The sequence below is a fragment of the Carettochelys insculpta genome, chromosome 21 (genome assembly GCF_033958435.1).
Source record: "Carettochelys insculpta isolate YL-2023 chromosome 21, ASM3395843v1, whole genome shotgun sequence".
Taxonomy (NCBI): Eukaryota; Metazoa; Chordata; order Testudines; family Carettochelyidae; genus Carettochelys; species Carettochelys insculpta.
In genome coordinates this window covers 3,329,281-3,345,789 of record NC_134157.1, presented here as the reverse complement: position 1 = coordinate 3,345,789, position 16,509 = coordinate 3,329,281, and the positions used below count along the sequence as shown (strand labels likewise).

General features: G+C 54.4%; 1 protein-coding gene across 4 annotated transcripts in view; it reads right to left on the bottom strand.

Annotated features, from left to right (window-relative positions):
- Window positions 1–2,898: 2,898 nt before the first annotated feature.
- The window catches only part of LOC142023813 (ectonucleoside triphosphate diphosphohydrolase 8-like), a 45,170-nt gene continuing 31,559 nt past the window's right edge, over window positions 2,899–16,509 (bottom strand). For 3 of the 4 annotated variants that reach the window (XM_075015143.1, XM_075015142.1, XM_075015141.1), the window contains 6 exons: window positions 15,484–15,643; window positions 14,315–14,548; window positions 13,182–13,451; window positions 5,722–5,832; window positions 4,819–4,956; window positions 2,899–4,326 (listed from right to left, as the gene is read on the bottom strand). In XM_075015143.1, the coding sequence (XP_074871244.1) occupies window positions 4,147–4,326; window positions 4,819–4,956; window positions 5,722–5,832; window positions 13,182–13,451; window positions 14,315–14,548; window positions 15,484–15,643 (1,093 nt within the window). In that variant the 3' untranslated portion in view covers window positions 2,899–4,146. The remainder of the gene's footprint in view (window positions 4,327–4,818; window positions 4,957–5,721; window positions 5,833–13,181; window positions 13,452–14,314; window positions 14,549–15,483; window positions 15,644–16,509) is intronic. The other variant, XM_075015144.1, reaches the window with a different exon arrangement.

Below are 16,509 nucleotides of genomic sequence, written 5' to 3'. Positions count from 1 at the left end.
TAAATAACCCCAAATCCCGAGGCCTCTCCTCACAGGTCACGTGCTCCAGCCTCCTCATCATTTTGGTTGCCCTCCGCTGGGCCATCTCCAATGCATCCACATCCTTTCTATACTGCGGGGCCCAGAACTGGATGCAGTACTCCAGATGTGGCCTCACCAGTGTTGAGTGAGTAGAGGGAAATAACTTCTCTAGATCTGCTGGAAATGCTTCTCCTAATGCACCCCAATATGCCATTAGCCTTCTTGGCTACCAGGCCACAGTGTTGACTCATATCCAGCCTCTCATCTACTGTAATCCCCATGTCCTTCTCTGCTGCAGTGCTACTTAGCCGGTTGGGCCCCAGCCTGAATCTGTGCTTGTTACAGGAAGGACCTCACAGAGAACAGTAGGCACTTGAGCTCATAGGAAGGGATGCTGTGGTTTTGCCTCTGTGAGGGCCCTTGACCCGAAAGGATGAAGACCCTCCTGCAGCAGATGCCAAGTGGCCGCTGAATCAGGATAGCCTCACTAGTCAGGGACGTGGACATGAGTGGGATTATTGGACTAAGGTTAACACAGCCCCTTCCTGCTCCAACGGGGGTGCTGGACGGAGGCCTCTGAATAATGGTTCCTCTTCTAGGGCACTGCTCAGTATGCGTCTGTCTCTGTAGCATCATTAACAGACCATCAGTGGAACTAAGCCAGAGAGGTAATTATGTCTCTGTCTGGGGGCAGGAGGGATCCAGGTTTGAGCCCCCCCCCGCCCGGCTGTCCATACTGCCAAATAATTCAGTGAGTGTGATTGTAAAGAAAATCACAGCCCTGCGTTCGCCAGTTATTCCGGGCCCCCAAACACGCTGCCAAGCACAAACCCAGAGGTGACCAGCTCTCAAGCCCAGGGGGCTGCTGCCCCACTGAGGCCTGATGCAGCCAGGGATGCTGCTTTCCAAGTCCTGGCAGCTCCAGGTACTTGCCTGTGGAGCTGAACCAATGACTAATCCAGTGGGGATCTGCGTAGCCAAGCAGAGTAATAGCCCTGCTTCACTGACTGCCCCATGCTGACATATAATAGCCTGACTGGGTGATTCTTTTGGGAAGCTGGAGATATTTGGAGTCAGTGTAGACATAGATGGGCCAGCTGCTGTTCCCAGGCCGCCACCTGTGATGAGGCCTGCGGAGGTGTGTACAGTAAAGGGCCCACATTTGCAAACTTCAGGTTCGTGACTTCAATTATTCGCAAGCCCGGGGCTCCAGGGTGGGGCATGCTGGTGGCTGCTGCTTCCCCAGGGCCCTGGGCGGGTGGCACCAGCAGCCACAGCTGCAGCCTCGCCAGGGCTGCAGGTGGGGAGAGCTGGCAGCCGGGACTCTAGGCAGGGAGCGCCAGCAGCCACTGCCCTTGCCAGGACTCTGGGCAGGAGCACCCACAGCCAGGGCTCTGGGCAGGAAGTGCTGGCGGCTGCAGCTACCCCACATTTGTGAAATTCAACATTTGCGAGGGTTTGCAACACCGAACCCCTGCAAATGTTGAGACCCTGTTTGTACATACTGGCCGATGAATATGGAAAGTGCTGTAGTTTCAAGCTCCTATCTGTGCTGTCCTGGCACCTGCAGGGTACACCCCAGACACCAACAGCCAGCAGAAAAGCGTGGAGGGCACCACCTGGCTTCCCCCACTCTGTGTTTCAAAGTGACCCAATGCCCCTCGTCCTGGGGAATGGCTCCTTGCTGTGCCCAGCCTGCTGTTGGACTGCTCACTGAAGTAATTGTATCTGCTGCTCCTCCAAAGAAACAGCAGCTGATTCTCTTGACCAGTTTTACAATCACTTGCATCAATCAAAGCACCAGGCTGGTTTAGATAACAAGAAAGCAGGATGTTCCGTTAGAATGAGAGCTTTGAAATAAGTTCAAGTAGAAAGGCTGACATGTTACAAATGGCTAAAACTTGGCTTAACAAGCCAGGCTTTTTTCAAGCTAATTTCCTCATCAAGCTTCATTTTCCAGCAATTCCTGGCTGGGTCTAAGCCAGGATCCACCAGAATCAGAGCGCTGATGGGTGCAGTAGGATCAGGGCCTCAGGTGGAATTGTCCAGCTCTGTGCATAGTCTATCACATCAGCCCTGCGCAGATGGCTAATGTAGCAGAGACTCCAAGACAGCCCCACAAAGGCCACAACATCAGACAGGTACAAAGGCACCCAAGCCAGGTTTATTGTCAAAGGAAGTACAGTAAAAGTGGTCAGTGGGCTTTACCGCACCACCATGCACAGGCACCCCATGACAATGGACTCAGCTCAGGCAACGACAGGCTCATGCATTGTCCCCAAGGTTACATTTTTATACACAGGTACAAACAAGTTCCACATCACTCCTGCTGTATCAGGTTGCCAACCGCTGACATACCGAGAGCCACCTGTCACCTTCTGCAGAGTGGTTTGCTCAAAGCATCGCCACCCAACTGCTGTCATCCTGATCCTGCCCTGCACGTGGGTCGCTGTTGTTGTCTCTAGGGAGTATTTTGGTTTTGAGGGGTTCAGGTACTAACGTGAATATATTTATTCCCCATAGGCCATGTCTACACTAGCCAAAAACTTTGAAATGGCCATTCAAATGGCCATTTCGAAGTTTACTAATGAAGCGCTGAAATACATATTCAGCGCCTCATTAGCATGTGGGCGGCCGCGGCACTTCGAAATTGACGCGGCTCGCCACTGCACGGCTTGTCCAGACAGGGCTCCTATTCGGGGCTCCTTTTCCATCTGCTCATAGGAATAAGGGGACTTCGAAGTAGGCGGGGTCCTTTCGAAAAGGAGCCCTGTCTGGACGAGCCGTGCGGCAGCCAGCCACATCAATTTCGACGTGCCGTGGCCACCCGCATGCTAATGAGGTGCTGAATATGTATTTCAGTGCTTCATTAGTAAACTTCGAAATGGCCATTTGCATGGCCATTTCGAAGTTTTTGGCTAGTGTAGATGTAGCCATACTGTCTGCTTAGAGGCTGTCCTGAACTTGGCTCACTATGGGAGCGTCTACGCTAGGCACTAACTTAGAAGTTAATTTCTTAGTTGGGCATTACATCCAAGTAGCCAGCAGAGAGTCTACATGCATTTTCCCTTACTTTGAAGTTACAGAGCCCAACTTCGAAGTCCTTACTCCATTCCTGGGAATGGATTAGTGCCCTACTTCACTAATAGGGTGATACATCACTAATACTTCACAAAGTAGGGTGTGTGTAGATGCTCCGCTTTGAAGTTGCTTACTTCCAAGTTGTGCTTCGAAGTAAGCAACTTGGAAGTTATTTTTGTAGTGTAGACACAGCTCACATCTGTTATTTGTGGGGAGTGGCTCTTCACCAGCTGCTCTGTTACTCCTTGCGCTGTACTCCCAGTCGCTGCCTAGCCAGGTGTTATGCCGTTAACCCTCTGTGTGCCAGGTTCTGTTCGCAACGCCTGTCCCTTGCTCACAGCTTAGCGTTACCAAAGCCTTGACCAGAGTGGCTTAGGCCTCAGGCCTGTGCTACGTGGGCTTATGTTTCAGGTCTTCATTTTATGACAACTGGTTCATGTGAGAGGGTGTGTAACCTACACCCCTAGGGGCACAGGTCACTGTTGTGCAGGCTGGCACCTAGCCCACTTACACAAAGTCAAAAAATGAGTCTCTTCAACCGCCTTAGCTGAGAGCTCAGCTGGCTTTTGGCTGAAACTGCAGCAACTTGTGCAGCGCTTCAGAGGTCCCAGGTTTGAATGCACCTGGGGGCAGTTACACTTGTGAGCCTGCTACTGGTTGCAGCTAGTGGCACTTGGGAGGGATTTTATAGGCATTTAGGCTCCTGAAGATGCAGTTAGGCACCTAATGGAATTTTCAAAGGTGCCTAAGCCGCCAGCTCCCATTGCAACCCAGGGGAGTTAGACGGTTTGAAAAAATCCCACTAGGTACCTATCGGCCTCCTTCGTTGGCAAAGTGCCTTAAAAACTCCAGCCTCTGGGATAGCTGCTCATACTTCTCGTGCAATAGGGCCTCGTTTAAACCTTCCCGGGGGGGGGTCCTGTTATGCTCCCTGGATGTCCACCCCTTAAGTCTCCAGTTTACAAGGTGTCTAAGGCCTCTCACTGGCAGAGGGGGCAAGGTGCTGCTGCCCCGGCTGAGTGGTGCTCCGCTGAATGGTTCCTGTCACAGGAGGTACATGAGCAAGCCAACGAGGCAGAGGACCAGAGTGAGGACTATGACGAAGATGCCGGCGATCCACAGTCCGTACTGCTGCCCGTTCACTTGCACCAGAGCCTCGGCAGGGATCATGTTGGTGAGGTTCAGCATGTAACCCAGGGTCCAGCCAATGTCCGTGTTCGCTGCCTGCCCAAGGGAACAGCACTGCAGGATTAAGGGCACGACCAGTCCCCAAGCAGGGCGAGCACCTAATGCTCTCAGCTCACCCAGGGGGCCTGCAGAGTGCACAGCAGCATGCAGCCTGAGGCTCGCCGACATGGCACAAGGACCAGAGCCTGCCCTCGCTCTGCACCACAGCAGAACACGTCCTGTAGCAGCAAAACCCCCTACCATCCCTGGGCTTCCAAACCCAACCATTGCTCACAGCCACAGGGGCGTCTGGACCCGCTGTCTCGCCCTTTCAGGCCCTCATGGACTGGAGAGCAGCTGGGACCCGGCCCAGTGGGGCGGCATTCTCAGGGTGCAAATCAAGGCTTGCAAGAGGAGGGGAGGCAGTTGGAGATTGGGGTGCACTGGCAGCACTGTGAGCTGGAAGAGCAGGGGCCTAGTCCCTGCAGGCTGAGCTGTGCTTACTCCAAAGCCAGTGGGCGGCATCGCTCCTTTCGCTCCCTCGCTTACCTTCATCTGGAACTTGACGCTGCTCCAGCTGGTCTGGTTGAACTTGTAGGCATCAAGAAGAAGCACCAGGATGTAGTTGGCGTTGCTGCAGTACTCGAGCAGCCACTTCTCCTTCTCTTTGGGGTAGCTGGATTTCAGCTGGAGGTGAACAGTCAGCACGAGAGAGGGGCTGTTATCGCCACAGCGCAACAGGAGCTCGGAGCCTATGACAGGGTCCTGGCAGCTCCAGGCAGGCTGGGCTGTGGAGGGAGGGAAGGAGGGCTGGCCCCAGGTACAGAAGCACATGCTTGGTCATTGACCAGCTGGTCATTTCCTCAGTCAACAAATGAGCTGGTAACCGTCCCGCTCCAATGTTAATCATGGACTATGGGGCCGTGACCTCAGTCTGTCTTGGCTCTGGCCTGCTCTCTGCAGCCATGGGCCCAGGCACTTTTCCCAACAGTCCCCACCTCTGGCAGGTGGGCAGGAGGGCGGGGCGGTCTGGGAAGCTGCAGGACCAATTTTACGCACCAGAGATGCTGCTTTGGGCAGTTTTGTCCATCCCCCGGGTTTGAACTGATCCCCTGGGACAGTTTGTTCCTGATGGTGGCCATCTGGGAGCCCATCAGCCCAGCTTCTGGCTGGCACAAAGGGCACCAGGGAGCTACAGGCTCCACTGCCTCCATAGGGCTTCAGGCTCCTGCCAGCTGGGGAGAGCCACTGGGCCTCGGACCCAAGCCTGCCGCCCAGAGCAGGTGTCAGTGGCCAGCTGCTGTTCCCAGGGCACTGAGCCTGGTGATAACACCTGCCCTACAAAGACCCTGGCCTGCTGTGTGGGGTGTGGCTTCCACAGGAGAGTTCCCTGCCCCTTCTCCACAGCCTGCCCACTCCCCGGCAGCCTCCGTCCTCCCTCAGAGCACATACGTCTGTCCAGTTCCTCGCACAGAACTTCTGAACAGCGGCCTCGACCTCAGCCAGGGACTGCCCACCAGTCAGGTTCAGGAAGCTGAAGGTGTAGTAAAAGGCAGAGAAGGCCTGGAAAGCAAGAAGCCACAAGGTCACCTGGGAGGCCTGAGCTTGACTAACAGGTATGTGCTGATGTGCACACAGCCCTGGCCTGCAACCTGGGCTGTAGCCCGGCCTCTTCCTCTGGCTCTTTTTCTCTCAGCCTCCCATCTAGGGTGGCCACCATTCTCATGGCTGGGGACTGGGTTCCAGAGGCCCAGCCCTTCTCCACCTCTCCTCCTGAGATCCGCCCCCCCCCGTAACATGCTCTCCCTCCCACCAGTCCCCCACAAGAGTGCCACCTCTGCAATACAGCTCTCACACATTCTAGGGGTGATCAGCACAATTTGCACACGCATGGGGGGGGCGGGCTTGTCATTGAAAAACACTCATTTGAACTTTATGTACACCCATCCTCTCACACAGACCAAGGGAGGTCTGCTTCATTACACCCCTTCCAAAGAGCAGTGGGAGGGGGCTCCCCTGCTGCATGTAGAGTGAGGGTGAAATGGAGACCTTGCTACATTGACATGGAGCAAGTCCCCATATTTGCACCCAAGAGTGAAGAAGATCTCAGTCTGGGCATGCCCAGAGGGAGCAGAGAAGGCAGAGAAACAGGCGGGCCCCCCCCCCATTTGTAACACACCTGCCCAAGAGAGGCAAGAATGCTGGTCCCCGTTTGTTGCACACTCTCTGAGGCCAGGTCTCCACTAGCCATTAAAGTCAAGTGTAGATACACAATTCCAGCTATGGCAATTGCATTGCTAGAATTGGCTTATCTGCGGTCAACTTACCCGGCCATCCTCAGAGACGGAGGTTGACGGAAGAAACTCTCCCGTTGCCCTCCCTTACTCCTCGCGAGATTGAGTATGGGAGTCGCCTGTTGACCCCAGTAGGGCAATTTCACACAGCCCTTTTAGGCAGCTGACATTGATCCCTGGAAGTTCAACTCTGACCAGGTCGTCTTCTGAATAGTGAAGACATGCCCGGAGTTCCCACGCCCTGCTAAGCTCCATCCCAAGGGTAGGGCTACCCAGCAAAGTTATTTTGAAATAACTATCCTAAGGGTGTGGCTACACTTGCATTCCTCTTTCGAAAGAGGCATGCAAATGAGGTAAATTGAACATGCAAATGAGGTATAAATTTGCTCATTCAGCACATAATTTTCATATTCTAATTTCAAAAGAGCTTCTTTCGAAAGAAGAAAGCCAGTGTAGCTGCTGCTCTTTTGAAAGTAAACCCCATCTTCAAAAGAGCAGCATCTACACTGGCTTTCGTCTTTCAAAAGAAGCTCTTTCAAAATTAGAATATGCAAATGAGATGCAGAATATGCAAATTTTGCCTCATTTGCATTTTGATTTACCACATTTGCATAACTCTTTTGAAAGAGGAATGCAAGTGTAAACACACCCTTAGGATAGTTATTTCAAAATAACTTTGCTGGGTAGTCCTACCCTTGGGATGGAGCTTAGCAGGGCGTGGGAACTCAGGGCATGTCTTCACCATGCAGAAGATAACCTGGTCAGAGTTGAACTTCCAGGGGTCAATGTCACGTGTCTATTCAGCACCTAATTTGCATATTCTAATTTCGAAAGAGCTTCTTTCGAGAGAAGAAAGCCAGTGTAGATGCTGCTCTTTCGAAAGTAAACCCCATCTTTGAAAGAATCCTTCTTCCTTTTATTTAATGGGAGAAAGGATTCTTTCGAAGCTGGGGGTTTACTTTCGAAAGAGCAGCATCAACACTGGCTTTCTTCTTTCAAAAGAAGCTCTTTCGAAATTAGAATATGCAAACGAGGTGCTGAATGTGCAAATTTATACCTCATTTGCATTTTCAATTTACCTCATTTGCATGCCTCTTTCAAAAGAGGAATGCACGTGTAGACACACCCCTCGTGTCTATCCAATGCAACCGCTATTTTGAAGTAATTTTGAAATGGTGGTTGAGCCTCATTCTTCGAGGAACAGCACCTATTTCAAAATAGATTCTAGGTACACAGGGAAAAGAGCCTATTTTGAAGTAAGCCACAATAGCCGTGTCTACACTAGCCAAAAACTTTGAAATGGCCATGCAAATGGCCATTTCAAAGTTTACTAATGAAGAGCTGAAATACATATTCAGCGCCTCATTAGCATAAGGGCGGCTGCAGCACTTCGAAATTGACGCAGCTTGCTGCCACGCGGCTCGTCCAGACAAGGCTCCTTTTCAAAAGGACCCCGCCTATTTTGAAGTCCCCTTATTCCCATCTGCTCATAGGAATAAGGGGACTTCGAAGTAGGCGGGGTCCTTTCAAAAAGGAGCCCCATCTGGACGAGTCGCGCGGCAGCAAGCCCAGTCAATTTCAAAGTGCCGCAGCCGCCCGCATGCTAATGAAGCGCTGAATATGTATTTCAGCGCTTCATTAGTAAACTTCAAAATGGTCATTTGCATGGCAATTTCGAAGTTTTTGGCTAGTGTAGACATAGCCAATGTGTCCAATGGCTCTATTTTTGGAATAGGCTCTATGTGACTGTGTCTACACTAGCATGTGCTTTCGAAATAGTTTTCAAAAGGCGCACCCCCACCCCGCTTTCAAAAGATCCCGGGGCGCATCTACACACAAAACACATTCTTTTGAAAATCATTTTTGAAAGACTGCAGCGCTTCTTTCGAAATCGCTCGTCCATTCCTGTTTCAGGAAGAGTCCCAGCTTTCAAAATCTCCTTTCGAAAGAAGGCATGTGTAAGTGCGCCATGGGCCCCTCCTTCAAAAGCAGCATCCTCTATGGCACCACCAGCTACCATGCAGAAATGTCCCTGCCCGCACAAGCGGAGCTCGCTTGTCAGCACATCCAGCCACGGTTAGAGACGCAGGGACCCAGAAACCCTGTGGCAGGAAGCTGAGAGCATGCTGGCTGCAGGAACCCTACAGCAGCATGCTTGCCCAGCGACGCCAGAGCCCAGCCAGGCACCCCACCGGCTGCATGGTCAGTTCACAGGACCACCCCCCCCATGCCCCTTGGGGTCCCCCCCACTGACCCACTAGAGGGATCCCCGGAGGCCAGCCGGGGGCCAAAGAAAAGGGCCCCCTCGTGGAGCAAGGGGCAGCATAAAGACTTGCTGGGACTGTGGGGAGATGAGGCGGTGCTCCTCCACACCATGAATGGCACCAGAATGCTGCAGCCTTTGTCCAGCCCCTGGCAGGATTGAGGATCCAGGCCCAGCCCCTGCATGGCTGACCAGGTTAGGCCGAAAACAAAAGAGCTGCAGCAGGCATGGACCTGGGCCTGGCACACAGCCAGACACTCAGGGGCGGCACCCACTGGCTGTCCCCACTACAAAGCCCTCAATCGGCTATTGGGGCTGAAGGATGCAGCCAAGCTGGAGACCACGGAGGACACGGCAGCACCAAAGGCAGAGCCCCAGCTGGTGCTGGATGACTAGCTGGGAGGACAGCCAGGGTGCAGGAGCTGAAGATGTCCTTGGGCGAGGAGGAGACCCTGGTTCTATCTATAGCTTGTGGCTCCTCGAGCCAGGCCTCCTCCTCCTGGGCCACCCCCAAGTCCTTGAGGGCCCCTCAGGTAGGTAACTGGCAAATCAGACACCCTGGGCCAGGGGTGGGGCTGTCCTGTCACAGCCAGCAGCAGGCTGGCCGCACAGCCGCCAGCCCCCCTCCCCACGCATCACAGAGCAGCCTAGTACGGCACTCAGCATCCCCTGCCGGGGACAGCACCACAACCCACAAAGCCTGGGGAGGTGAACCAGATGGGGGAATGGACCTCACCCAGCTCGTGGCCCAGCCATGCAGGGACCCCAGGGACCTAGGATCCCCCAGGGCCCCCAGGCCATTGGAGGGAGGGCTGGCAACAGGGGGTGGGGGGGCACGGCCCCTGGGGCTGATGGGTTGCCCCTTCTCCCCTTCTCTGTCCACAGCACTGCCATCTGAGGGCCAGGCCAGGGGCCACTCAACCAGCCCCCTCACAGACCGCGGCCATCGGGGAGCAGACCCGTGTGCTCCAGTGGTGGCTGGAGCTGGAGGAGGCAGACATGGGGTGGTGGTGGGAGGTCTAGGGCAAGGTCACCTGGGCTGTTGTCCAGCACCTGCCCCTGCCACGCCTGCCGCCTCTCCCACCACCACCTTTGCCGTCCCCGACCTTGCTGCCTTGATCCCACCCAACCTCCCTCCAGCTGCCCTGCCGGAACTGGCGCAGCTGCTCAAGGCCAGCACTGACCACACTGGGCCTGCTCCCCCCAACCCCAGCCCCTGCCGCCGAGCCTGTGGCTGAAGCATCCCCGCCATTCCCCTATCTCCCCGTGGTCCTGGCCCCATCCCAGCCCTGCCAGGGACCCTGGACCAAGGGCAGTAGGGGCACCTGCGGCCGGTGTGGGTCACAGCCCCCACCCCTGTGGAAGATTGAGCCCCCCCCGCCCTTGCCCTCTCCCACCTCTAAGTTCAGGTGGCCCCACCCCTTCCCACCTCATTGTACCTAGTTCCCCCATTCACCCCTGTACATAGCCCCCCTTGTTGATGTTGATGTTCAAAGAAGGTTCATTTTGAGAGTTAACATGTTTATTTGCAAACACCCCCATGTCCTGCGTGATACATAAGTGAGGGGTGAGGGGCATGGGAGGTATGTGGGTGGAGGGTGGAAGGTGCCCGGGGGAGTGTCACTGAGGCACCCTGGCGAAGTCCGCCCTGAGGGCCTCCCTGACCCACAGCCCGTCCCGGTTCGCTTGACAGCATGGGGCATGGGCCAGCTGCTCATATCCAGCCATGGCCTCGGCAGCCCACCCCTGCACAAATCACTTGTGCTTGCTCACCACAACAGTGTGGAGAGCGCAGCCCACACCCACCACCATGAGCACCTCCAGCCGCATGAGGAGGCACCAAAAGCACCCCTTCGGGCGGCCACAGGCCCACTCCACTAGGCCTTGGGCCTGGTTCAGGCACTCGTTGAACTGCTCTTGGCTGGGGTCAATTTGTCCTATGCAGGGCCTCGTGAGCTATGGGTGCAGTGGGTAGGAAGCATCGGCCACAATGCAGGGGGGCATGGTGGTGTCCCCAGTAGGGAGGTCCCATTGTGGGAAGTAGGTCCCCTCCTGCATCCTGCAGCTGAGACAGGAGTTGCAGAAAATTCTGGCATCATGGGCTCACCTGGGCCATCCCACGCATGCATCCATGGCAGTCCACAAAGGCCTGGAGTACCACAGAGTGGTACCGCTTTCTATTGATATATCACCCCACGCTGTGGTCTGGGGCCTGGATGGGGAGATGGGTCTCATCCAGGACCCCGAAGAAGTTAGGGAAGCCCAGGCCAGCAAATCCCTCAATGGCTGCATTGAGATCCCCGACTTGGATGACCCTCCACAGGAGGATGGCATGGATCGCTCAGACGACCTGCATGGAATAGAGGGTGTGCGCACTGGGAGTGTATGTCGGGGTGCCCCAGAGCCCCCTATCCCCAGCCCCCGGCCCCCAGCCCCATGCCCCTCCCCCATTCCCTCAAGGACCCCTCCCCTGACTTGTCCCTGCCCCCTCGCCTGGGAGCCCCTGTTGCCCCTGTGTGGTGAGTGTGTGATCTGAGCATCGCTTACCTCCAGGAGGACGGCCCCAATGGTGGCCTTGCCCACCCCGAACTGGTGGCCACATGAACGGTGGCTGTCCGAGGTGGCCAGCTTCCATATGGCGCTCGCAATCCTTTTCTCCAGCAGGACTGCAGGCTGCATCCACATCTCCTCATGCTGAAGGGTGGGAATCAGCCAGTGGCATAGCTCCAGGAATGTCTCTTCCTCATCCAGAGGTTCTGGAGCCATCAATCGTGGTCCCTCTCAAGCATCGCTGCCTGGCCCCGCCACCAGCGCTGGTGGGGTAGGATGGCATGGGGGATGGGAAGCGGAGGGCGCCCCATGGTGAGAGCCTGCAGGATCAGGGGAGGAGTGGGGGTTGGCCGCCAGAGGAGGTAGTGGACTCCGATGACGATTGTGGCCAGCAGTCTGACCCGCTCGTCGGTGATGTCCCCATCTCAGAGCTGAACAGGATCCATGGGGGTCTGCGGGATCCTGGCTTAGCTCTGAGCACCAGGTCTGCAGTTCTGTGTCCTGCAGAGCAGCCCTTGTCATGCGCAGGGCGGGGATGTGTGGCAGGGGTCCTTTAAGGGAGCGGCTGGCTGTGGGGCCTGGAAAGGCTTGTCTGCCATGGGACCCCGTCTGCGGTGTTTCCTGCCTTGCTCTCTCGGAAGGACAGAGCAGAGGGTTGAGCCACTTCTGAGCGTATGCGCGCTCTTTCGAAACCTGGCCTTTCAAAAGATGCCTTCTGGAAGATGGCCTTTTGAAAGCGTGCTGTAGTGTAGACACAGCCAGTGCGTGGACGCTGTGTTTTGAAATAGCCGAGTGCTATTTCTAAATGCATTTTGTGTGTAGCAGCATTATTTCGAAATAAACTATTCTGGAATTGCTCTTCCGGAACAGCTTATGTCAAAATAAGGCTGCTGTGTAGATATGCCCCAAGAGGGTAGGTCATGTCCCTCACAGCCACACACACAGCCCCTCATAGTCAGACACCTCCTCAGAGCCACCCACAGCCCCTCACAGCCGCACGCGCACTGCCCAGGGAGCAAGGGCCTGAGCTGGAGCTCTGAACACAGATGCAGAAAACCAAGCTGAGCCCTTTCAGACAGCTGGGCCTAGCTGATACTGGTGTGAGAGACGCTCCCTATACACACACAGCTCCTACAGGCAGGAGAGGCATGACCTTCCACACACACAGCTGATACTGTGCCTCTCACACCGGTATCAGCTAGGCCCAGCGGTCTGAAAGGGCTCAGCTTGGTTTGCTACATCTGTGTTCAGAGCTCCAGCTCAGGCCCTTGCTCTCTGGGCTGTGAGGGGCTGTGTGCAGCTGTGAGGGGCAGTGTGCGGCTGTGAGGGGCTGTGAGGGGCTGTGTGCAGCTGTGTGTGGCTGCGTGTGCCTGTGTGTGCCTGTGAGGGGCTGTGTGCAGCTGTGAGGGGCAGTGAGGGGCAGTGTGCGGCTGTGTGCAGCTGAGGGGCTGTGTGCGGCTGTGAGGGGCAGTGAGGGGCTGTGTGTGGCTGCATGCACCTGTGTGTGGCTCTGAGGGGCTGTGTGCAGCTGTGAGGGGCAGTGAGGGGCAGTGTGCGGCTGTGAGGGGCTGTGTGTGGCTGTGTGTGCCTGTGTGTGGCTGTGAGGGGCTGTGTGTGGCTCTGGAGGGCTGTGTGCAGCTGTGATGGTCTGTGAGGGGCTGTATGTGGCTGTGAGGGGCCATGAGGGTCTGTGTGCAGCTGTGAGGGGATGCGAGGGAGGTACACTCAGCTTCTTGGAGGGGGCACCCGGCAAGAACAAGGGTTCTGAGATTGCTCAGAAGAGGGTCAGAGAGGATTTGCCTTACAAAGAACTCCCCATTGACCGGGGGCTGATAGATCCCATCGAATGAGCAGAACTGACTCTCGCCACATGCTGTGAAGTTGAAGATCTGCTTGAAAGCCACGCGGCACTCGGTGGCATTCCCTGTGCCCATCAGTGTCACCATGGAGACTCGGGAATGGGTCAGCACGTGAGAGGCAGTGCAGGGGCTGCTGCGAATGGAGGCTATTGTGGTGTTTTCCTGGTATCCTTCCGGGTAGCAGGGGTGGCTGACGGAGTCCTGGACGTTCGCATTCTGGGAACAGCAAAATCAAATGGGGAGTCATAGGCTCAGCCCTCTCCCCCACCTTCACTTCATCTGAGGGGACCCGACAGCCTACGGGTAGGAAACTCCTGGGAGTCAGGCAAGACTGGCAGCAGCTCAGCGGGAAGTTTGTCTTTCGAAGCTGCGGCCCAGCTGCAGGGGCTTCTTACGCTGGAGCTATATCATCATCAGATGTATTGTTAGCATTGTCAGCCCCAGCCCACTCTGTGCCCGCAGCCCCTGGCTCCCCAGCTCATGTGAGGTTCTTGCCACTCGGGCTGCTGTGTGGAAAAGTGCAATGACTTCTGGGGGCAGCAGGCTCTGCCGAGCCTCAGGGGCTTGGCAGCCTCCCTACTCATCCGGCAAAGTGCACTCCGGACCTTCGAGCCATGTGGTCTTGCAGGCGAGTGTCATCTCCACTGAATCCCTACAAAGCCGGAGCTGAATGGGGGACAGCGCCAGGGTCCCTGAGTGCAGGCAGTGTCTGCAGCCTTAGCAAGCCCCCGACCCTGGCCCTAGCTCAGGGTCCACATGGCAGGTGGGTATCTCTACAGCCATGCCTGGGGACGGCATCCCCCCTGCTCCTTTGTGCAGCTCTGAAGGGTGGCATCACTCAAACCCTCCTGTTCTCCCTACTACTGCTGCCGTACATGGCCTCCATCAGCCAAGCCTCCCCTCCCCTCCCTGCTCCACCCATTCACCTCCCAAGGCCTTCTCAGGACCAGATGCTGCTCCTCCTCTCCTGTGGAGCTGCTGCAGGGGCCGAGCCCCCTCTGACGCCGCTCCATGTGCTCTCACGTGCATTTTAGGAAACCCAAGAATGAAGGTGGAGTCAAACTGCCACCATGCCTCACCTCTGTTAGTTTCAGAAGCAGCTGTTTCAACGCCTGGGTCTGCCCGTAGCAGAGATAGCTCTGTGTGTAGATAGTGTAGTCGTATCCATAGAGCCTGAACTTCGCAGCTTTGGTCTGGTCCACAATTGGACCCTTGGGAATGAAGCTGATTTGAGTTGATGCTCCTCCAAGGTCCAGGGCACCCAAGATCTTGGCTGACTGAGGATGGATCCAGTCGCGCTGTCTGGGAGAGTACTGTCAAGACAAAACAGGATTACAGGGTGAGACGGCATCAGTCTTGATTTATTCCCATGGGATGTGAGCTATAGAAGAACCCCTGTAAAATCTAACTCGACTAAATCAAATAAAAAGGGGTTAACTGCACTGCAAAGGTGCAAAAGGAAGGTGAGGGATAGCTCAGTGGTTAGAGCACTGACCTTGTAAGCCCAGGGTTGTGAGACGAATTTTTGAAGGGGCCTTTCAAGGGTATGGGGGCAGTATAAATGTAAAAAACATCTGTCAGGGATGGTAATAGGTTCTGCCATGAAGGGAGGGGACTGGACTTGATGACTTCTCGAGGTCCCTTCCAATGATATGATATGGTCTCTGCCTACGAAAACTGAACATAGAGACTCTGAAAATAGTGGAACTGAAATTGGATCTGGTTTCATTCCAGGGTGATCCTTGGTTTCCATCTAGTGTTTGACAGGGAACCTTATTTATAATTTTTCATTCTCTTTGCTCTGCAGGCTGAAAGATCATTACCTAATAAATCAAATGGTTAGTCTTTAAGGTGCTATAGGACCGCCTGAAGTTTGTTTGGATCTGTGTCAGCTGCTCAGATTTCTGTGCTGAGCTGTCAGTAGCTTATTGGTGAGAGGTTTTTTGAACAATAACATCCTCTGAGAATGGTATTACATCACCCTGGGTCACAGGGAGCTGGCTGGCTTGGGACTAAGGAGACCTTCACCCCTATGTTACTAGCAGTAGTGAATCTGAAAGCTGTTGCCATCTGATGGCTGTGTAGTGTGATAGCCTTTATGCAAAGTTGGATAGTTTCTATCCAGTCCCTCCTTGTGGGCTGCTGTCAGTCCAGAACCTTTCACCAGGCCTGAATTTGCTTACAAGGTTGAGAATCTAAAATAATAACAACAGCAGAGAGCAGGGTTTCCATCTCCCACTAGCCCCACCTGGGTGAAGGAGTCCAGCAGATAGTTGATCGTGATCCAACCATAGGTGCCTTCCTCTTCCCCTGTAATGATCCGCGCCCCACGGAAATTCACAGGATACTGTTGTATGGTTTTAGTGACTTCGTTCAAGACCTGGTCTGCAGCTGATCTGTTTTCTATGCTAAAAGTCGTGCAAATGGAAGGAGTCACCAAAAAAGTGGAATCATAGAACTGTAGATGAGGCTTGGAGGCAATCTCAGGAGGTCATCTACTCCAACTCCCTGCTCAGAGCAGGACCAACCCCAATTAAATCAATCCAGCCAAGGCTTTGTAAAGCCTTAAGCGTGAGGAGGGAGTTTCCATTGACTCCCAAGGTAACCAATCAGTGAACTAGCAGCACTGAGAAACAGCAAGAACATGATGTTTCATAGACTTTGGATTTTTACAGCAAATAGTCCCCACTGCAGGAGGCTGGTGGTTTCCCACAGCTCTTTCTGCTAACTGAACCCACACTGCATTTTTGTTTAGATCTGAACTCATGTAGATAAATGCATGGGAAAATAACACAGCTCTCCTTCTTTCCTGGCACTTCATTATAGATTCTGTATATTTATTTCCTGCTGTCTGCCTTTATTGTTTCATAGAGTCCTAGATTTTTAGACCAGAAGGAACCACTACACTCTAGTGTGACCTAGTGCATAGTAAAGGTCCTAGAATTTCACCCTACGTCAAGACCAGGCACTTGTAGCTGAACTCGGGTGTCTATCTGGGAGAAGATCTGCCTTGGTTTAACAACCCCAATGGATGAAAATTCATAGATGCCAAAGCCAAGGGACCTCTGTGCTCTTCTAGTCCAACCTATGGCACACCACAGGCCTCAGAACCTCACCTACCCACCCACTCCTATAATATTTCCCTCACTGCTGTCTGAGTTATTGAAGTCCTGAAATCATGACTTAAAACTTTGAGTTAATAGTCTGATATGCTATAACGCAGGCCTCAGAACTTTCCTGAATTGCTTCCTAGGTCCTGTGTCTTAGGGACACA